This window comes from Synchiropus splendidus, chromosome 6, assembly GCF_027744825.2.
Source record: "Synchiropus splendidus isolate RoL2022-P1 chromosome 6, RoL_Sspl_1.0, whole genome shotgun sequence".
Taxonomy (NCBI): Eukaryota; Metazoa; Chordata; class Actinopteri; order Syngnathiformes; family Callionymidae; genus Synchiropus; species Synchiropus splendidus.
The window spans coordinates 23718683-23742500 of NC_071339.1; the positions used below are offsets into that span (position 1 = coordinate 23718683).

Here is a 23818-nt window from a genome sequence, read left to right on the forward strand (position 1 = left end):
AAGGTTCAGTGATGAATTAATCATTGTTGCTGTGTTGAAATATTTTTCTAACTTCACAAATTTCTCTGATTTGAATGAAAGAATTGAGCAATAGGTGCTCTTTAGTTTCATAAGTCAACCATCCAAACAAGTTCCACAGCAATAGTTGTGTCAACGTCAGTGAAAATGATGAAAACAAAAGGAGCAGGATGAAGAGCATTGGGAGGCTGAAAGATTGATTTCCGATCCTCCTCCTTCTCCCGCCTCTTGGACCCGCTCCCTTAAGTCTTTGAATTAATGGCTGAGTTTCTGCTGCTCATTCATCAGAATCAGAAAGGCATCCCAAAACACAATGGCTCACTCGGCTGCTGGCTGAACTAGATATCTGCCGCCAAAACATCTTGGTGGCTCTGAACTGCTTCCAGACGCTGGCAAAACAACTTTATCTACATCTCCTGCATGATCAGAAGGGAGTAGTTTTACTTATCACCTACAGCGACAAGGTAGCGTTGAGAACTGGACATTTGGACTTTTATGAAGGTGATGTTTGATGTAGTGTCAAAGTCACCCAGGCAGGTCTTGAGCGTTGTGGTGAGTCTTGAAAATCAGGTTGGAATGAAGTTATACTGCAATGCTTCCCATGTTGTTGAATTAATGAATGCAACTTAACATTCATTGTACAACTGCACCCGCCGGCCCCCAGGAACGAGTTGCACGAAGAAACGGTAGAAACGGTAATAATAAGTTGTTTTCACCTCAAGAGAGTCGGGTTCATTCCTTGTGTCTACAGTCGGCGTAGCTTCCAGGCTGGGGAGAACCAGACTGTGTAGTCCCTGATGAAAGTGTTGCCAGGGCAATAGTTTGAAGTTGCATTAGAGGGTGATTTCCACTTTTTGAAAGTTTCCTATGTGAGCCAGCAATGACTTTGACATTCCAATGTTGTTAGTGGTAAATGATATTATTAGGGTGCAGTGCGAGGCTATAGCCAGGTCTGTTGCTCCTCCTCACTTGAGCAATGATGTCCTTAATGTAATATTTGGAATCCGAGAGTCGACGGCCACATTTTGGCAGGCAGCTGGCGTTGTTGTTTCCAGTTGGTCAGCTAGTTAGCCAGCGGCTATTTGCAACCTCTCCTGTCCTTTTTAATGGTGGAATGAAGGGTCACTTGCAACCGGCTGTTGACCACAGGGGAAACTGAAGACCGTGTTTGGCAGCAAACATTCTCTGGCCTTATAATGTCGTTTGCCAGACCAAAATGCCCTTTCACAGTGTGCGAGCTCTAACCTGCCAACCCTTGACCCGTCCAGATTAATGAGCAAAGTAGGCCCCTGCCAGTGATGGTTCTGTGCCCTTCCTCGTCTGTTGTCTCTCCTTCTGCTGATCAGTGCATAGCGTTTAGCGTTCATATAGGTGTTGCCTCAACAAGTCAATGGTCTTCTGACTGTAAGTGAGTGCCCTGGTTGTTTGGATGCAAACAAAATTGAAAAGTTCTGAACACTCTAATAGCCATGAAATGTAAACAGGACAGATGATACAGTTTGTTGGATCGCCACTTGCCGCCACTGTAGAGCAAGCGCCACCAATTTGCCAGCTCAGGTTCAACTGGCTTCAGCTGAGCCAGTTCCAGTATGCCACTGCCACCTGCACTGGCATTGATCTCATTTGACTTTTTTATGTCATTCAAAATGGTAAAAGAGATGTAAAATCACACAGATACCATCTATATAGGACAGTAATTTGGGTGAAAAACATCATAGAAAATGAGGTGCTTGGCAGCGGCCTGTGTTTGTGTAGTGATGTGGATAGTTTTTGTTGCTCTTAATATGCATTTTGTTCCTAGGAATGTGCATTTAATGTTTTTTTTGTTTTTTTTTGCATGTGAGTGGGTCACTTGGTATGTTCGGTTATGCTATGGTAGGTGTGGTTGTATTGCACTTAGTCTTTTAAATAGTTTTTTTATATGTATAAAAATAGATGTTTTGCTGTCCTACCGTGCTTTAATTTTCCATGTGTTAATATCTGTTGTTGATGGGAATTATAGTTGCATAGCCTGCACGTCAGGATGTGCTCTCAAATTAGAGTCGTTGTGTGTTTTGGTATGTGTGACGTATGGGTTAGTGTCTGATGTTGCAGGATTGTCGTATGTGCAGATCAATGAGTGTGATGATCTTCAGGTAGTTTGTTGAGCCGAGAGTAATGAAGAAAAAAAAAACAAGTCCACATTTTTGTTTTGTTTTTGTTTTTTTCTCAGTCTCCTAATCATTTAAGCCAAGCAGTGGGAACCCCAGGAATCTTTGGTCGGAGCTTCTGAAAATCTGTTCCATTGTCAGCCCACTCTTATCTGCTTTTGCTTCGACCAAAGTCATCAGCTCAGAGGTTTCCCACCAAGCACCAGTCAGATTATCTGAAAGATTAGCTCCCATCCCATCCCAGTCGGAAGATGACTGAATTAGCTGGATTGTTCTTGTTGTGAGTAGACTTGTATTCTGGTTTCTGTTCCCTCTGAAAACCCCACTGCTGAAATGTAATTTTGGCTAACATAGTTTACGTAGAAGTGGGCTTTGATTTATTGCTACTCCTGCTGATTTCATTCCGTCTCCTCAGCCTGCTGATGACGGATCATCTCTCTGTAATTGAGGTGTGTGCGTGTTCATCAGAGGAACATCATTGAATTATTTATGCGTTTGCAAATTTCAATTCTGCATTATTATATCCATGTGAACACAAATGTAGCTGTGCTATTGTGAAGCAAGTATGTAGCGGTAGTTCTCAGTTATACTTAAGTAACACACAGTTTGGGTCATTTTCTGCGAGGCCGGTTGTGTTTGCATATTAATTAAACTGCAAATTCAGTCAATATTTTGTTCTTATTTATGATTTATAGCTGCATTTCCCATGATTCATTTGTTGTTTTTTTATTTTATTTTATTTATTTTTTGTTATTGTTGTTATTTTATTTTAGCAGATTTGTCTGCTCTATAAATGCTAATTTTGACATTATTTATTTGGACACGATGACATAGTTTCTCTCCAGTTTTGGATTCCCAGTGCTTCTAATGCGCCTCCTGTCTGTACTAAGGAAGCCCGTTCTCGGCTGGTGATCTGCTGGGTACTTTACACATCACATATCAACACTCTTGAATGAGCAATTATCATCTGAGTGGATCCATGTTGATGAGCGTGACCTCTTTCACCTTGAGAACCCATTGAAATCAAACCTCTCCCAGCCCAGATCTGAGCTTCCCACCTGAAAGACCTTCTGGGAGTTATTACCGTCTTGGAGTGGGTGGATGTAGCTTTGTGTTGTGTGGTGACCTGCTGCCTTTCTTGCCTTCACTTCAATTAAAAATTCAGCTGCTGTTGGAATTAAACTCGCTCAGATATGGTGACGTCCTATTATCTAGCAGCAGTATGTGGGAAGTATCAAAGCACAAAGCACCCGCTGCGCTGACCTGAGCACTGGTTTAGTTGTGCAGCGTTTCGCCCCCTGCAGCTCCTCTAACTGCCAAATGTCAGTCTGCAACTGTCTTATCGGGTTGAGGCAGTTTATAGGATTTAGTCTTTTTAAGTAGAAACACAGACTCCTAAAACCATAAGAAGCAGCAGGGGACCTTGACGTCTGGACTCGCAAACAGAAAAGGTCCACTAGGAAAGAAAAAAAAAAAAAAACACGGTGCATGTTACCAATTCTTTTGTTTTTAATCCTTAATCTAATTATTTTAAGCCCTTTTACAAACAGAACCAAAAACCCACCGTCTGTCTTGGTTGACCTTTAAGATGGATTATCTCCGATGCCATTGTCTTATCTGGTTTTATTTGGATAATCTGACAGTCCAGGAGGTCCATTGGTGAAACAAGCGTTTAATGTCTGCAATCAACCATTAGTGAGGTATTTTGAGGGTGCTTGGGTTCTGTTTGGTACTGATGTCTGTGTTGATTCGGGATTCTTCAGTCTGGGCTCTGTAGTTAGAAAACACAAAAGACCAGTTCCCAAAAAAATCCAGACTTATGGCAATGATAGGGTTTTGTGTGGCTAGGCCTTGTTTAGCTATACTTGTGGTGACCAATTCTTGGAATACATTGTGCTTTTGTGTGGCCCTTTTGCTGGACTCCATGACTTTAAGCGTCAATTTGAGGATTAGAGGATAGAATTATTGGGTCATTATAAATGGGTTTAAATTTGGTTAAGAGTCATGGTAACGTCTCATGGCAATAAATTTGATTCTGATTCTGATTCTGAACGTCTCGCCATTTGTTTTGGATGGTTATGTTCAGTAGTCTATCGAAATCATTTTGCCAATGAGCAGTCGTCACAAAGATAGGAATACAGACTTGAGTGTGAGAGAGTCTACTGTGTGTGTGAAGGAGAGGAGGAGACACACAGGGAATGTTTGCAGATTGATGTTGATTCATCTGTGACGGTCCAGTGTTCAGACAGGATGTCAAGTAATTAAAAGATCACAGCAAAGGATGTTTGAACTTGCTTCCCTCCCAAGCCACAGTTCACCACCAAAGTTACATTCTGCTCTGGTGGACGTGTGTTTCAACCAATACAACCAATAAGTTCCCTCAGTCTCATTGTTAAGTTGTGGGTCAGGGGCCATCATCAGTGGCATCATTGGCTCTGTCCCTAGTTTCTGACAGACGACTGGGCTCCTCAATCTACTTCAAAGTGATAGTCTAACTGGTCGATCGTAGGAATTGTACTGGTAGTCATAGTAACCAGTACTTCTGTTCATCCAGATCCAGTTCACGGTCCTCAGAATGTCAACGTGGTAGACATCCGAGCTCGACAGCTGACCATCCAGTGGGAAACGTTTGGCTACGCTGTGACTCGCTGTCACAGTTACAACCTGACGGTACAAATATTTTTCTGTCTTTTCATTTCATCAACACATAACAAGAAAAAAATGTGTTATTGAGTGGTGTTATTTCTCAAAAGGTCCACTCAACTTTAGCTTTATTATCACGGAACATTCACAACATAACCTCGCTTTACCTTATATAAAGAGTGGCTTGATTTTTTTATGCACTGGTGTCCTCAGGTCCAGTACCAGTACATGTTCAACCAGCAAGAGTTTGCAGCCGAAGAGCTCATCCCGACGTCTTCTCATTACACCCTGAGGGGCCTTAGACCCTTTGTCACAGTCCGACTGAGGCTGGTTCTGGCAAACCCAGAGGGCAGCAAAGAGAGCGAGGAGATAGTCAAGCAGACGGAGGAGGATGGTGAGTTTTTCACATTTTCTTTGGTGTTCAGCTTTTTCTGATGTGCGTCCTGTCAGGATCAGAATCTCAACTTGAGTCTATGTGCATGGCTCAACAGCAAATGGTTGAATCCGTCTGTCCGTGCATCCATCCATCAATCTACCCATACATTTGTCCATCCATCCGTCAGTCCATCTGTCTGTCCATCATCCATCAATCCATTCCCCTCTGTCTGTCCATCTATTCATCACCCATCCATCCATCCATCCACCCATCTATCCATACATTGATCCATCCGTCCGTCAGTCCATCATCCATCAATCCATTCCCCTCTGTCTGTCCTTTCATCATCTCTCCATCATCCATTCATCCATCCATCCATCCATCCATCCAACCATCCATCTACCCATCTACCCATACATCAATCCATCTATCCGTCTGTCAGTTCGTCCGTCAGTCCATCATCCATCAATCCATTCCCCTGTCTGTCCATTCATCATCCATCAATCTATCATCCATCCATCCACCCATTCCCCTCTGTCTGTCTATCCATTCATCATTCATTCATCCACCCATCACCCATCCATCTACCCAACTCCCCATACATCAATCCATTCCCCTCTCTCCATCCATTCATCATCATCCATCCAGCCATCCATCATGCCATACATCGATTCATCCGTCCATCATCCATCAATCCATTCCCCTCTGTCCGTCTATTTATCATCCATCCATCCATGCATCATCCATCCATCTATCCATTTCCCTCTGTCTGACCGTACATTCGCCATTCATCCATCCATCCATCCATCCATCCATCCATCCATCAATCCATTCCCCATCTCCCCAAAAGTTTTCTTCATTCATCCCTCCATATTTCTTGCATCCATCCAGTACTTCCACCCACCACTGATAGCTTCACAGCTCCCTCATCCATCTGAGCCCTCAGGAGTTCAAGCTGCAGACAAAACTGTAAACATCATTGTCATTTCCGTCAGACATTATGGCTAATTCATTGATGCTCCTCATTTCCTTGCCGCAACTCATCTGTGATAAACTGGATCGTAATAAACAAAATTCCAAAACTCTGTCCTGATGATCCCGCATCTCTCATCTCTCTCCAACTCTCCCATGGGAAGAAACTCCCTCCTCCGGATCTCACTAATATCCCCAGAATTCAGCTTCTGGGGAGCACCGCGGCTCCCGGCCAAAAGCAGCCTCCGCTCATGCACACACATTAGCTTTCTAAGATAAGCAGCAACATAACTGGGGAGCAGACGTAACTTGAGGGGGCGAACCGGAAAAAAAGAAGCAGCCTTAATTGTTTTGTTCTTAATTGTTTTTTTATTTAACAGTTGTTAATCTCCTGGTTGTGATGCAGTAATTAGGGAAGAGAACAGTGATTGTTCATGCAGATGCTAATTGTTGTTTGGATGCTGATGGTTAGGATGGAGCCGCTGTGCGTGCACGTACGCTCACAAACTGTTCATGTGGGACTTTGACTCTTGGATACGAAGCTGTAACTCCATTTAGTTGACCTGAGTTTTCATTAACAATTATTTGCTTTTTCACACATCATGATGATGATGACGTCGACTACGAGTTTCTCTCCTTCTGCTCGCTCACTCAACACCCAGATATCCTTTGTTTCTTTCCACATACTTTCCTTTTTCCTTCCTTCATTCTCTACAAATTTCTACCTACCTGCTCTTCTGTACTATCTTTCTTTGATCATCGCACAATGGCCCAGATACATATCTGTTTCCGTCCTTTCTTCCATGCTACCTTCTTTCCTCTCTTTCTTTCTGCCTCCCATTCTTTCTTCCTATTCATTTCACTCTTCCGTCTTCTTTAATCATCATACATTGGCCCTGCGACACATCTATTCCATTCCTTTCTTTAATCCCACATTTAATTATTTCTTTTTTCTTTCTTTCTATTAATTTCTCTCTTCCTTCTTCTTCTCCATTAAATCTTTCTTGCTTTAAACATCACGCACTGGCCCAGCTGCGTATCCATTTCCTTCCTTCCTTTCTTTCTTTCTTCCTTCTTCCTTCTCTTCCTCACTTCCTTTTTAATTTTTAATCTTCCTTCATTCTACATAGGTCTAGCTACACATCTGTGTCAGTAACTACTACTTATTCTTAACTTCCTTATTTTACTTCCCGTCATTGTTTCGCCCCTTCCAGCCTCCTTCTCATTAATTCAGACATTCTTTCCTTACTTTCTTATGAGTACCTTTTTATCATCTTTTTCCTGTATTGTTTTAATTTTTTTGTTTTCTTGTTTTTCCTCTATTCCATTTTTAGATGCAAGTCAAATTGTGTTTCCTCCATGTTTGTTTTTCACATGTCCAAACCCCAAACGTCATTTCCATCCACCTGTCCGTCCATACGTAATGGCAGCCGACAAGTTGAAGCCGAACAAAACACATACTTGCCTTACAGACAAATGTCATGTCTCACCATCGCCCACTCACAGACACACACTCACAGCAGCCCATTAACATAACCATCCAAACACCTATTTGTCAGGTGGTTGTCAGGACAACTCAGTGTCTCAGAGGACATGACAGCTGTCTAACATCTTCAGCACATTTGGCCACCACTCTGTATTAGTTAATAACTAGGAATTCTTCTAATGCCAAAGGGATGAAAACATATATATATATATATATATATATATATATATATATATATATATATATATATATATATATATATATATATATATATATATATATATATATATATATATATATATATATTTCTGAAATATATGTGTTAAGAAATATATCTTTAACACATCATCCAGATGGTGAGGCTGTCATTATGGACACTGGCAAGAATAAAGGAATAAACACCTTGATGTTGCTTTCACTTACTTTGAGTTGATCTCCAATTTACTGGCCTTTTTCCGCTGCCAATGAGTGCCTGTCTCAATTAAACTCAACTCTTTTTTTTTCTCAATCTTTGAAGCACCTTTATCCTTGATTAACAGCTTCAAATCATTTGAAAAGAAGGTGATTCCTACCTTTTGCTTTTAGGAGCTGCCACATTTATAGACAGCGAAATGAATAAGAAGCTTTTATTCTAAATATTGCAAACGTGTTTTCAGTGTCCAAATGAGAATGTTAAACATGAATTCTTGGGGTGAAATGATTGACTCTCCATAAAGTTTATTCACAAATAGCATTTCATCAGGATAGGCTGTGTTAATTGAAAAATATATTTCACATTCCTATCGTTTTCTTTTCGGCTCTGCTTCTGCTACTGTGAAGTCCACCTATAGACCACTAAACACGCTACAGAAACTAGGTTCCTATTAAAACAACAAGGTCTTAATGTAATAAAAACAAGGAAAGGGCCCACTGGAGAAAGGCTAGGGAATGAACAAAGAAAATCGAAACTGAGATCCATTAAAAATAAATAAATAAAAAATAAAAAAAATTAATTAAACTGTTGCGGTGGCTTAATGTGAAAAGAGGGGACGAGGGAGTAGAAGTGGATGTGTGGATGAGTTCAGGCTTGATAAAGAGACGCAGTCATTGTTCCACTAGGTGAGAATGAACCAAGTTATGATTAACATGTTACAGCGGCTCTTATCTTGTTAAAGAAACCTTTCTCCCGTGTAGCACTCACACACACACGCACGCACACACACACACACACACACACACACACACACACGGGGACCCTTTCCCCAGCCTCTCAAACTTAACCATCCAAAACAAATGGCTAACCTTAATCAGGACATATACCAAACATTAATTCAATTATAAAAACCTAGTTATTTTATTTAGTTATTAAGTAATCCTCAAATTGAGGCTTAAGTCTTGTATGGAAAAAGTTGCCCACAAATGCACACAGTCCCCACAAGCAGGTGTGTTTCCAAGAATTTGTCCCCACAAATACAGCAATTCAAGTCCACACAAACACACACTCTTGCATGGTGAAGAATTCCGGACAGACGCATCAATGTGATTTCTAACCCAAACACATGGTGTGTGGTGTAACAAACGTGTATTTTCAGACTCACACGCTGATGACTGATAAGCCGTTGAGTAGACATGGCAGGATCTAATTGCGTTCCTTTGTTAGGATCGTTTGATATGCTCGGCCACAGATGGGGTCTTAATCAACACCTCGGAATTAGAAACACTCTCAGTCTTGGACCTGTGTTTATGTGTGTTCTTATTCATACATGTTCGTAGGCTCCATAAAAGGGGCTCGGTCCAAATTATTCATGTTTTTAATGAAGACGCTGAATACAAATGGCTCTATTCTTTAAACAAGAGGAAGATGTCATACGAACACTTTTAATTTTTTTATTTAATAATTAAAAGTAAACAATATATGAGTTCTATAATATGTTCTTATAATCATGAAATGATTTTTTTTTTATTTTCTTTTTATGAGTGTCAGTCTCGATGAATGTAGACAGCATGGGGCTGTTAATGGGAAGTTAAATGTGGCCAAAAGTGAATGATTATCTGTTCGTCGTATGGCGGGAAGAGTCTGTCTGGATTCAGCAATCTGCCAGTCAAATAGTGGGCCTGACTTTATGTTGACTCACCTGACGACATTTTGTCAGTAGCATGTTAAATTGGCTTGCAGTAGGAGCATTTGTGCCCAAAACAGCTAAATCAGCAAATCTGTTGATTATAGAGGTGACAGCTCTGGCAGAAGTCTAAATATAAAATCTACCTGGTAACAGGATCGAGTCTGTTTTTGCAGACACCAGACAGAAGGTGTCAGGCAGCGTGTCACGTAGCAGAGCTGAGGAGCACACGTTCATAAACACATCCACACCCAGCGTCAGACAAGCGAGAGCAACACAGGGCTGAAGTTTTGACGAAAAAATCCAGACGTCTTTATTCTATCCGCCTCCACTGTAATACTTTGTACTGTGCTTCTTCAAGCAAATAGCAAATATATTCGCTTAAGCAAAGTGTTTCTCAAGCAAGGGCAAAACACTTGAACGCAACGGAGGGATAGGTTCCAACAAAGGCAGCAGGCTCTTAAAGACCTTTTCATTAGATGCAACACAAAAATGAGCTTTCCAAAAGATGAGCTGTAGGAATTCTATGCAAGCAATGTGTCTTATAAAATGGCAAATGGAGGACAGTCCCGGTGAGCAGGGACAATTGAAGCGTCTGAAAAGGATGGAAGATAGAGCAGATGGGAAAAAGAAGAAAATTGTGTTTTCTTTAAAACTAAATAAAACATAAAAAAAACATTGAAATGTCTTTTGGGGTGCTTTGGGCAACTCTTGCAACAGGGGGTTTTGCAAAAGGTTCCACCTTAAAAGTCAATATGGCATGACTGCATGCTTCGGAAGATCGTAGCTCACTGCAGCAGCAGTGCCAAAGACACTAGTTACAAGGAACTATAACTCTTGCTGCACATGACAAAAATGACTCTTATTAATTTAAAATAAATTGAATTAAATTGTATTATGAAAGAAATACTTTCAAAATAGATAAATATAACTGTATTTTAAGGAGAAACTAGTGTTACTAGTCTGTACTATTTAGTTCGACTAATCAACAGTCCAACTGCCCAAAACATGATCTGCTTGTAAGTTTATGGGACACATTCACACATGCACTGTTGTTTCATACTGCTGTTTCTATAATTCATTATTGTTATCATAGTATGCATCCTGTGTGCACACTTCTTTTTCTTTTGTTGGATGCAGGGGCACAAAGAATTTCACCATGCGCTGTACCGCGTATAACTGTATGTGTGACAAATAAACCTCTGGAATCTTGAATTCAGTGTTTTAATATTCTGTTGATCACCTCAGACTAGAGAAATTCACTACACAATCATTAATTTAATTTAATTTAATACAAATTTTAAGTAACATTACAGAATACTTTATTATGCCTATGTCAGTTTAAACAACACTGGCAGCAGAGAATGCGTCATGCTGTTCTAAGCTAAACATTAACAACCACTCTGTAACAGACCAACACTTAAAATCCGGGGGATCGTTTCATTTTTCAGATAATTGACACTGACATAACTCTAAATATATATCAACATAGGACCGACTAACTTCGTAAGAGTAAACTCTCCATTCTTCTCTCCAGTTTTAGCTTAAATCATGCCCAGTTATGTTCAACTAAGGTTCCATCGATATCTCCTTCACCGGGGGGCTTGGAGCCAAACAGAGTCTGAAGTAAACACGAAGGTGCAGTGAGAACGTATTGAATTTAATGCTGTAGCTTGTCAAGTTTAATCCTCACAAATTCCGGGCTCTGTGTTTGATATAATTCCCTCAGGCTGTGCCTTCCTTTTGCTGTATTGAGAAATATAACGTATTAGATCTGAATGAGTCAATCTATTTCTTGAAGATCTGAGAAGTGGTACATGGACAAATATATCAATAAAGTTTGGAGAACACTACATACTAGAATAAAACCATGTTAGTTTAGGTTTTTTGTTCTCTCCTCTCCAGTTCCAGGCAGTTTATTTTCACAACTTTGCACATTTTACTATATTTCATCATGTGCTATGCTATGCTAACATTGCTCTATTCTTTCTGAACTGCAGTATATCACAATACAAATCAATACCATTCTGCTTCACAATATTAGTCCTCCATCTTCGAAAAAATGAAGGGGTTGATACCATCTCGTCAGTATTGCACATTAGTGTTCCATACAGTTTCCTCCTAACTCTGTCCTTCACTCCTCTTCTACCATTCCCTCTACCATAAGGGACTGTATCTTTACCACTTAGTGTGCTACCTGTATCCACTATCGACCAGGGTTTAAAGACCAGCTAGAGATACTGCACTCTCCTTGTCCAACCATGTTGGAAGTGGGATTATAATATGAGCCCATCAGGATCTAGAATTAACTGGAAAACCAAATAAATAAATGCCGCAAAACTGCTTTGTTGGTTATTTCTGTTTTCCTCTTCTTGCCATTACCTCTCTAGCATAGTTTCCTGCAGAGCTTTGGAGCTGGTCTGCCTTGATTGTGTCTCTGGAATGTGTAAGATCAGATATATGCTCACCACAGCCGCCACTCAATAGCACAATATGTGAGCTAAACAAAGAATGCTAGATATTTAATCCTAATTCAGCTGTGTTTTCTTCTGCATTTTAGCACCAGAATTTCTCAGCTGTGGGACTATTAAAGCCCATCTAATCTGATCTCATGAAGGTTTACTGATCGAAGGTGATCTTGGTCATTGTAATGGCACATGCACGGCTTTGCATATTTATGGAGAGTAAAATAATTATTTTTATTTACACCTACAAATATGTAGCAAATAATCTGTGCTGAGGCCTAAAAGCCTCAATGAATCGTGATTTTCATTTTTATCTCAATGGCCACACCTAATGCTCAACTTCACATCAGGTATTGCTATTCTCTACTTAGCAATGTGATACCAGCATGGTACACTGAACCATGTGCAACTGCGTTTATTGTCCGTGACCTGTCAATCATTATCCCATTATTTATTTCATTCAAAACACTGTGCATTACAACACAATTCAATATGTGACATTAAGTGCTATAGAAGAATACTGCACTATCTCATTATGACTGTGGCAGTGTGGCTGTACAGTATTTCACACTAAATTCACAGTTTCTCTGCTTTTAACAGTTCCATCTCTTCCAAAGGTAGAGGCTTTTTAAAACACCTCATGCATCAACCCACTCAAGAGTCTGCTATTTTTCCTTTTAATACAAACTGCGAGACAAGATATGTGCCCATGCATTATCACAAATCAAGCTGTGAATTTACTTAAAAGTACACAAGTGCACATTTCATTTGTTGCCAAGTCTACTAATGCATTTACTGCGGACGGTAAATAAATGGGAGCCTTACGGCGGTGTCAAACAATAATCTCATGTTTCTGTGTCGCTCTCTGCCTCTGCAGTGCCGGGATCAGTGCCAGTGGAGTCTCTGCAGAATACGCCTTATGAAGAAAAGATCTACATGCAGTGGAAAGCTCCCAATGAGACCAACGGGGTCATCACCCTGTACGAGGTCAGTCGCATCAGCTCATCATTCCACTTCTTGTGAGAATGGACCCTGATCTGTTGATTCTTGCTGTAATTATTTTCAAAACATGCTGTGTATAACCAATGTGCTAATCGTAAATGATCTGCAGCTGTCTTCCTGACTGAGCGTCAGGTGAGAGAGCACTTGTGTTCTCGACTTGAGACACTTCAGAATATTTTTTTCGACAAATGCTGTGATGTTGCTGCGTGGAGAAGAAGTCAAAGTTTCTCTTCACAGTCAATAATATTTAATGTCAGAGAATGTTCATTTCACCCCACTGACCACTCTGCTGCACTGGTTTTATCACCAGCCTCGGCGATACAGCAAAGAGGAGAGATAATACTGTAGCTACTGTAGGAGAGTCCATAGGAACACACAAGTTTTCCCATTTTTTTTCTTTAATTCCCTCTTGTTTTAATGAATTTTTAACCGTGGCTTTATGTTGATGACTTATTCATATCTGGATAGACATTATTGCGTTTTGATCACACATAATAGTATGTGTCATTTTCATCAGATAAAAATACATTATTGTTATTATTCTTCTTCTTATTATTATCATTATTATTACTGTCATTAATAATAATAATAATAATAATAATAATAATAATAATAATAATAATAATAATAATAATAATAATAATAATAATAATAATAATAATAATCTGTGTTGGTTGTATTATAACAGCTAGTAGCAATGATAGCAGTGGTATTTTTGTTGTTGTCATAGCTTGTGACTTAGTTGTTGTCATTGGCTGCTGTGGCACATTGAATTTCCCCACTGTGGGACTAACAAAGGACTGAAATCATCTCTGTCTACAATTTCAAAGACTTTTTTATGATACTGATGTTCTAATCCCACATTTCCAAAATATACATCTTTGCTTCAGGTCATTTTTAAAAGTAAATTGTATTTGGGCATTTGTTGTATCATCAGATATCTCATGTATAAACCAGTCTGAATTGCCCCGACGGCTCATACCTGTTTGTGGAATTTGAATGACCATGTGGTCATGGTGTCTCTGCAGTGACATGACAACAGTCCACTGCAACAGCCTGCAGCCATGTGGGCGGCTGTCAGAGTGATTTTGGAACCCTGCTACTGGACTTTGTGTCAAATCATGCGCTGGACCATTAGAGAGGTGAAGAGCTGATGGGTGATTTGTTGTCGCAGAGCCCCAGAGGTTTTCTGCTGATGATTGGAGTGATTCTGCGATTTGTGAGCGCGTGGATGGTGGTTATTGGTTATAAACCATTTCCGTCCCACAAATAAAGTCCTCAAAAGTCTATGGCTGCACAGAAGCTGCTGAGCAAGGTGTCCTGGGTGGAAGTCTAAAAGTTTAAATATTTTTTCATGAAAAAAGCATCATATGTGAGTTCACACACATTATAAAATAGTTTACCCATAATGCAATTCAAGATCCATTACCACCTAAATGGAATCTACATATTTGTGAATATAGCACTTCATGGTCAGGTCACATTAATTTCAAGCCCAGTCTTTAACATTTAAGCAGCACTTTTGAGTGAATATTTTGGCAAGAATATTAAAGTAGATGATCTCACTTGGCAGCTCTGACACAATGTGACGAGATTGAGCGAGAAAGACAGATTGAGAGTTGCGAGTGGGTGGGTGTGTGTGTGGTTCCAGGCAGTATACTCAGGTTGAAGTTGGATTGAACCTTCTATCTAATGAATTATTGACCTGTTCTCCGTCTTCTATCGCCGCATCAAGGACCCACCTCACCCAGAGATGGAGTGTGTGTGTCTGTGTTTGAGCGTGAAAGAGAGTGAAGTGTCAAGAAGCGGGAGAGACGTGTGTGAATAAATCAGAATTTTTTATTTATTTATTTATTTTAGTTCACTGTGCAAGGAAAAAGTTAGCAAAGAGCCAAAGTTGTAGAGTGTTTCAAGGGTGCTATTAGAACTGAAAGTACATACTTGAATCAAAGCAAGATAATTTTTCTTTTTGAGAATATCCTTCGGTCCTTTGGACTTTGAACATCAATTTAGTATGTACAAAAGCTTTTCACCAAGAGACGCTGAGAATTGCTTGTGACCTACCAGAATGATATCAGATGATAATATGCAAAAAAAAAAAAAAAAGTCATTACATCACATACGATCAATGAAGATGGATGACTATCAGTCACAAGGATCTTTGAGACTTGTGGAAGCCTCTGACTTGTGAGCTCAATAAGCAATCACCAGTCAGCCAAAGACTTGGATGCCACACTCCCGAATGGAGTTTGGGATTTTCTCAGTCTGCTGCCATGGACTTTTGCCATTTGTACCAGAACTAGCGTCTGGATAAATGGCCTCCTGTGGCTGTGACCAAAACCTGTCCGTTCGACTTGGAAGAACCCGGGAGAAAGTTCCAGGTATCCCACTTCAGCGGACATCTGGGATTTCATAGAAGCAAGCCATAATTTTATACATCAGTTCAAATTTGCATTTACTTAACAGTCCCTGAAAGGAAGTAAGACACCAAACGAATTGCATTATTTGTCCCCATTTGATTTTTTTTAAACACGTCTAGTTAGTGCCAGAATGAAATAAATCGGGCTCTTTCATTACTGCCTCCTTTCAAAAGAGACTATATGTGCATAAGTATGCATCAGCCTTCTTTCCCTTTAAATTAGTGACAAATTCCATTTTATTATGTATTTGAAGTTACATTGGGCCCCATAAAATGGCCGAATGTTTGACACATGACCCATATGTGGCTACAGCCAACTCACTCGGGGTCAACTGGGACTCCTTCCACTGATTGCTTTGAAATTCAGCCTAGAATTCTCATGAAAAAGATCAACCGTGTTCAGTTTTGCGATCTCTGTTAGCACTAAGGGATAGAGGGGTTTCCATACCTGTGGGACCATGATGCACCTATCACGTGGCACACTGTGCAAGTCTTGGTGTTTGGCACAGGCACGGTGAGAACGACTGACAATCAAAAAGTTCTTCATAAAAAAAAAAAAATCATTTGAGAATTGCACGTGTCCATAATTTTGTTCACTCATCTTTGAATAGACAATCTAGCATCTGTTGACAAAACTTTTTTTTTTTTTCATTTTTAATTGCATCTGTTCAAATCCACTTTCACCACTTCTCATGTTTCTCACTCTGTTTCTGCATAAAACCACTCAGTTCCCTCTCCTAGACCTCGACCCAGAGCTTTCAGAGCCACTTATGGTGGTCCCTGGGGGCTGTCATCAATCCCAACTTCCCAACTTCAATGTGGACTTCATTAATATGTTTAATATGAATCTGGCCTCCCTGTCTGGTGGAGGCGGCATCATCTGTTAAACATGGACGAGTCGCCACACAAAGCGCCGCCATTAGAGATAATTACTATAATTGCAGCTACTGACAGGATTAAAGGCATTATTAGCAACATCTAAGGGGCTCTTGTCCTGTCCTCATCCTGCTCCGCACTCTCTTGTATCGCCCTCTTTTTTAGCCCCATCTGTGTCCAGAATGCAAATTGCAGCAAAGACAATAAGGACAGCGTTGGGAGGGTGATACAGATGTGAAGAAGGTTGTGAATTGGGAGATGAGATAAAAGCTAGTTCAGATGAGCCCATGTTTGTCGTGGTCTGATATAATTCAGTGTGCAAATATGATCACTTCATCTAGCATGTGAATGACTATAATTACAGCTAATTGCAGGATTGAAAGAAAGACGAGAATTACAGTGAGAGTGAGCACCCCACTCCCTATGATCCCCCACCCTCTTTCATAAGCCCACATCCTCTTTTGATCCTGACAAATGCACTGGAAGAAGGCATTCAGAAAGGACAAGGAAACAACAATGGAAAACAACATTTTTTCCTTATTTTAAACCCAATAGATGCATTGTCCAATCATGTCTGCATTGTTCTAAGAAGTATTGATAACATTCTTGGAGAATTTTTAATTGCAGCCAGGTCACATAGTGGTCAGTGCACCACACGTGAAAGCAAGAAAGTTGTAGGTTTGAATGCTGGAGGCGATTCTTGGGAATTGTGGAGGAAAGTGCTTCAACCACTGAAACCTGAATGACTTAAGGAAAAGCAGTGAATTTGCTTAAATACGATGCACAAAGGGAGAGCAGTCAGTCACATCCCTGCAGCACAGACTTCAAGCAAGTCTCTGAATGAGGTATAAATACCTCTGTAGAGAGGTATAAATGCCAACCATAGATAGTCAGTGATGTCATAAGCAAAACAAGGGCCTCAACCTCCCTTATCTTCCTTGGGGAACTCACATGCTGGTACCAAACATACACAGAATATATAAATACAATATAAACAGTGTGAAAACTAGAGTAAAATGTTTAACAGAATGATGAAAATTACAATTTTCCACAAAAGAAAGTGTTAGAAGTGACTTACTGGTTTTAGTATGGCACTGGTACAAGGCAATGTCAGGGATACATAACTGCCCCTTGCATGGATATGCCCCACGATGAGGATTTGAGTTCGTAGGCCACAGCGACCAGCTTCAGAAAAGACTTCAAGACTTCATGTGCAACCCAGGTTGGGGGAAGATATGTCTCTAAGTCGCGTGGGTGCCGAGTGGGGCTGTGTGGTACTCTGCTGCAACCTGAAGCCTGGAGAGCATTGGTGCATGCGGCAAGACTACAGGCAGTCCCCTTTCACGCTGAATGTCATCTCATCAGTTGTCTTGGACTCACCATCAGTTTCCTGTGATCTCGGTGTGTTTCGGGGTCTCCATCAGACATCCTCCCTGGGGCGGCCCAACTGACGGCTCAGCTTGCAGCACTTGGTCACAGATCCGATCCCAGAGCTATCTCTCTTGTCTCGTTCTGTGCTCTGTCCAACTGCCTCTGATTCTCAAAGACGTGATGGCCCTTTAAGTTACAGTTGAAAAGTCAAGACAATTTCTAAATAGAGGGCAGGTTTTAGATTCTAGCTTCAGAATTTGCACCCCATGTACCACATAAGGTTGGTTGGCTCTCACGTCTTGTCCGGGGTACCATGCATAACTGTCTGACATTAATCCCAAGCGCCTTTTAGATTGATGTTCCTACAGCATAGTTTTGTTGCTGAACTGCACCGATTTACAGGAGAGTGTAAAGTCTATTTGGCCTCAACGGAGGAAAAATTAAAATAAATATTCCTCCTCATCTGCAGTCAGACTCTGCAGGTCAATAGCATTCTGTGTTTATTTGCTCTTTAGCGAATGAATGCATGAATTTTCTATTTAAATTTTCATATTGCTGCATATTTATCTATCTGGGTCAATGTCTGAATTTAAATTCACCTTTCCCCTGGTTCATGAGTTCAATAAATGGCAAACCATTATGTGAGAGCTTTGAGTTACTTAGAGCCAAAGTACTATCTCGTACATCAATCCAGCTGTACCTCAGATTAATAAAACACCTCCACACACCCCCCCGCTCAAAGATATGCCAGCTCGACCTGCTCCTCCTCTGACCCGTCTGCTCATCTGGATTGAGAGTAGACAAGACCTCCCAACAAATACAGATCATGACCCTGTCAGTGGCGTCTTTAATTGACTCATCTGCTCGTTGAAGCGTTACATGAAGTTTCAGCAGGCTGGCTCACCTCCCCGCTGCTCGCCTGATATTTCTGAGCCCCTGCTTGCTAAACAGATGCCGCCAACAACATTGATTGCCGTGACGCAGCCGAGCGCATCCTGTCCTTTTCTTTGTTTTCCTTGACCATCAAGTATTTCACTGAACGTGCACGTGTATAAGGGGGTGTTTTTTGCCTTAAATAAAATGTAGTTCATTGTAATTTCATTGTGTTGTCTCCATTCAAGATAAAGTTAAGAATCTCTTGGAGTAAAGCTTTTTTTAGAGAATGTCTCATTCGGCTGGTAGATGTTGCAATGCGCCAGAGTCAAACTGAGACTGAGATCACGTTTCTGCTCGCACTGCATAAGGACCCCTCAGTCAAACTGTTGTATGGCTGAAGGATAAGTTTGGAAATACAGCAGATAACCCACATTATTCATCGATTGATCCCTGCTTGCACCCGTCGACCCAATCATTTCTCATCGTGCCTGGAAGGTCACCAGTCGCTGGAATCTTTGATTGCACCACTTCAAGTCAGCAGCAAGTCTTTGCTTCATTTTTTACAACGGTTGCAGGACATTAATCGAGGTTAAGGGCTCAGAGGGAAAGTATTCAGGGAAGGATCTTTTTTCATGGAGAATAAGACAATTCATCACAACTCACAAATGTAAAAATATAATTGTGTATCTTTTTTTTTCATTGAAGCAAAACATGATGAGGCTTTTAATGGGGTTTAAGTTATGCCGGGCTGCTGTTGAGTGAAAATAACTTAACCCCCTGATTCGTCTTGTTTCAAGTCGAGCTTTTAATCAATCACCGGAATCAATGGCGGCAACCAGTCTAGCATTCATTCCAGTTTCAGCGCTCCGTGCTGTTGATTCCAGTGGACGACATTCACTTGCTACAATCTTTTCTTCCGCCACATTTCTCAACAAAGGGATGATGGATTCTCATTATGTGAGCAGCAGTCGTCCGAGCTGATCTGCTGATCGATTCTGTTTTTGGTTCATCAAGAACAAATCCTTGCTCGTCTCTGGTGGTGAAGCAGGAATGGGGCGGTAGCGCTAAACATAGACTGCAGAATAATTTGGGGTAAACTTTTATGTTTGCCTATGATTTTATAATTCCGACTATGGTTGTGTTTCATCAAGACCATGATTCTGAACAGGTCCTGTTCTTGAGTAGGTGTTGAAAGGGGAACATGATGAGTCACTAGTCCAGTTCATGCCTGGTGTTGCTGGTACTTTCTTCATCAGTGTAAAATAAAAGCCATATTCAGGCAGATTATCCATCCTTACAGGGCCTTCTATCTTTTAACTAGTTTCAAATAAATGGGAAATACATCTGTCTTAAAGTGCAAAAACCCTGAGGTCAAAATGATGAAGTTTTAATATCATTTCTCATCGCATCCATTTTGCCTGAACACAAACTCCCATCCAGTATTTCTATCCACACCCTGCTGTCCTCTTTTCTCTCTCTCTTCTCTCATATTGTTTTTCTTATTCTGTCGATAATAGACTATATTTAGTTTGGCTTTCAAGTCCTTGAGCTCCTGACCCCATTTACTCTGTCACTCTGCCTGTTTAGCCTGCAGGGGAATGGCACGGCATCACTTACACCTGCCTGTGTGAGTGTGTGCGTTCTTGCATAATGCGGCTCTACTTTATTCAGCCTGGATATTTATAAAAGTCTCACATTGTTAATTTTTCACTGTCAAATACCTCACAAAAGCAAGGTTTATACCCTTCAAGTGAGGTAGAATAAGTAGCAGGATCGTTTAACGTGAATCGGGAAACATTTTGCATGATGTGCTGCATTCACCGGTGGTGATAGATAGATAGATAGATAGATAGATACTATCTATAGCTACTATATTTTAAAATAAATCTAAATTGTTATTGGTTTCAGTTAATGGGCAACATTCTAGCGCCCACTATTTTTCAACTACTGTCGAAAGGAACACACATGGGAGGATTATTGGTGTTTTCCTCATTTCACTCACTATTGTTGCCAACAAGATAAGCTCAGCGGGACAGGAGATAGCTGCACACAATGGTCCAATAATACTTGGGAGCTGTCTCTTTTGTTCTCACAGACTCTTGATAAGCAAACAGCCGAGGCAGTAAGACAGACGGCGACTAAGTATAGACTGGTAATATTTCCACATATCACAATTAGTCTCCTTGGGACAATGAAAGCCGAGCAAGGATAATCAAGCTGTGTTCATTCCTGCTTCATGGACTGAGGTGCTAGTTTTCACTGATTGGAAATGTACTAGTTTGTTGCTTTAGGCTTCTTTGCTGGGAAAATAATTTACTCTTCCTAACTCTAAACCCTTGAAGGTGTTTTCTGACAACAAAGCATGGTTCGATTCAATCCCAAAACTTGAGTATAGTTTATTCTGTTGTAGAAATAGATCAACATTGAAAGTCACCAGACATTTCTGTCTAAAACCATGTCCACCACAGTGTCCTACAGAGAAGTTGATTGGTCAATACTTTGGGAACACAGGGGTACTCATAGTTAGGATTTTGGTAACGCACCACAAATATTTCGATTCCACAGTGTCTGCCTTCATTTATTTAGTGCGTACAAAGTCCATAGGTTCAAATCTGGATCCAGGCATCCCGCATGATAGGGCGTCTCACCCACTTTTCTTGGATGAGCTTCAGTCCCCAATGAATGTCTGTTCTTGTGTCTGATTTTGTTGGTTAATTGATCAAAACAGATGAGATGTTCACTATATAAGCCAGCATCAAAAATAGTACAAAGAGTTTGCTAAAACTAGATTGGATTCATCATTGTTTGTCTTGGATGGGAAATTATTTGCAGTCAACTTCCAAAACCTTTGTGCCTTCCAAAAAACATCTGATGGGAAATATGAAATATGGACTTATTTTCTGGCTGTCCCAATGAGAATCTCAACTAAAGTATGAACAAACTTGTGAAGAGAAAATTATGCTCTGACTGCGTCCCAGACACGTCAGCCGGCATTGACAGTTAGACACTCATGAGCGACACTCATTTGACAGCCGCTATACAAACGACATGCTGGGGGGTTTCAGCCAAGCGATTCAGCAAGTGTTTCACATCAGCTTCTGCTCCTGTTCAGACATTGAAAATAGATTTTTTGACAAGTTATTCACCAAAAAATGGCAGTAATGTCACTTTCTTCTGTCTTTTCACAGCACAGTCCTTCAAGGCTTATACAACTGTGTGTATTAAGAATTTGTGAAGGTCTTTTTTTCTGTCTATGGTGTGTGAGGTAGACATTAAGAGGCAACGCTAAAGCTGAACAGAGAAGTTATGAGTCCTTTACCTGTCCTGTTTTTTAACATAATTTTCAACTTGTGTTCAAAAAGTCTGTGGACTTAGTAAGTTATGATGCAAATCTTGCTTGAGTGACACTATTTCTATGAGAAGTTTCAGATTGAAACTTCTAAGAAGAAAATGCATGCTTCAGACCAGCACTTATATCTAAGTAAATAAGCAACACTATATAAAATCCGAAAGTTTACAGGCTCTTTGCAATTATATTCACAAGACAGCCTGGACTCTAAAAAAGTGCAAAACCAGAATGAAATCATAAAACTAAACGGCGTGAATAATCTTTAAATATGTTAGCACTTCAACATTTAGCCCTTTTCTTCCTCTCTTGCTCCCTTTTATCCTTTTTCTCACTTTTATGGTTCTATCTCCCATTTAACTCTCTCTGTTCCTCCATCTTTCTTGCTAATTCACTCTCACGCACAAACACACACACACACTCCTGTGAGTTATACCCCCAGACACACACTCTATTACCCAAGATGCACTGGCCTTTTGGGCGCCGGCCTTTTCATCAGCCGATAAAACAACCTGAGTTTTATGGTCTCACCGATTCCAAGTACATCAACTATCAGGAGAGAGGGAGCGGATAGGGAGCACGGAGCGAGAAGCATGGACTTTTATGTATGCCGCACATTTCTTTGAGAGAAATATTTGGTAGTTAAAAGGAGTAACTAAAGCATGAACTCCACATCCATGTCTTCCATCCCACTTAACTTAAAACTTAATCTCTCACTTAATTCACAAGCATAGTAAATAGAGAATTGACCTGATTGGCTTATACATTTTGGTTAAAATACCAACCATGGTATTGATAGCATGTTTTTCAAACCTTAGCTTTTTTGTCAGACACAAATCCTGACCCTTTCTTCCCTAAAAGCAACAATTCTTTCTCTCTGCTCTCCACCTAAATGTTTCCTCCCAAGAGTCTCAGTCTGAGTGCTGTTTAGCTCTCTGTCGCTGCTGCCTCATGGGAATACAGTGCTTATACATGGAGAATGAAGAAGCGCTGGCCAATAGCCGAGTTTTGGAGGTTGAGAGCTGAAACTTTCTCCCTTTGAGGGGTCTTTTTTAGTTCATAATAATGGGTCAAATGGAGTGCAAGTATGGAGAGTGGTCAGCGTTACAGACAAAAACTGTGAGGTTTAAAGAAAGTTGTTGATCAAACGCCCTCTAGTCCACAATTAATAGCTGCACCTCCTCAGTTTGAAGCATTTATATTTGTTAGTCGTGGCCAAGATGTTTCAGAGAAAATGTTTTAACCATCAAATGCCCAACATGACAAACATTCATGCTGAAATTTGTTACCTTAAATATCATTTAGGAAAAAAGGTGAAACCCTCTTATGCTAAAAAAAGTCACACATATTTTAAGGTCATAACATCTGAAATGGAATAAGACAGTGGATGATGGTGTATATTGAAAAGTCCATCACCATCTTTATCATCGGAAAGCTTTGTTTTTGAGAAAGTAAGATGAACTGAGCCCCACCGCCCCCCAGAGACCAGGACACGAGCTCACATGGTGAATGCACAAATGTGTCTGGCTTGAGCGACCATGATGTTCTCAACCACCAGTCGATAGTCCTTGATAGCAGCTGTCATTCAGAGTGACAGCCTGCACTGTTCCTCATCGGGAGTTTTGTGGAAACTCGCCACCAATGGAACGCACCATTCTTTTGACAGCATTTAAGTTCTTTGGACTCTTTTTTTGTCCTTGGTTCGATGTCCGTGGTCTT

General features: G+C 40.6%; 1 protein-coding gene across 16 annotated transcripts in view; it reads left to right on the forward strand.

The window, feature by feature from the left end:
* The window catches only part of LOC128760232 (receptor-type tyrosine-protein phosphatase T-like), a 203969-nt gene that overhangs the window by 92886 nt on the left and 87265 nt on the right, over window positions 1-23818 (forward strand). For all 16 annotated transcript variants that reach the window (XM_053867406.1, XM_053867409.1, XM_053867407.1 and 13 more), the window contains exons 9-11: window positions 4723-4838; window positions 5025-5205; window positions 13087-13196. In XM_053867406.1, coding sequence (XP_053723381.1) covers window positions 4723-4838; window positions 5025-5205; window positions 13087-13196 — 407 coding nt within the window. The remainder of the gene's footprint in view (window positions 1-4722; window positions 4839-5024; window positions 5206-13086; window positions 13197-23818) is intronic.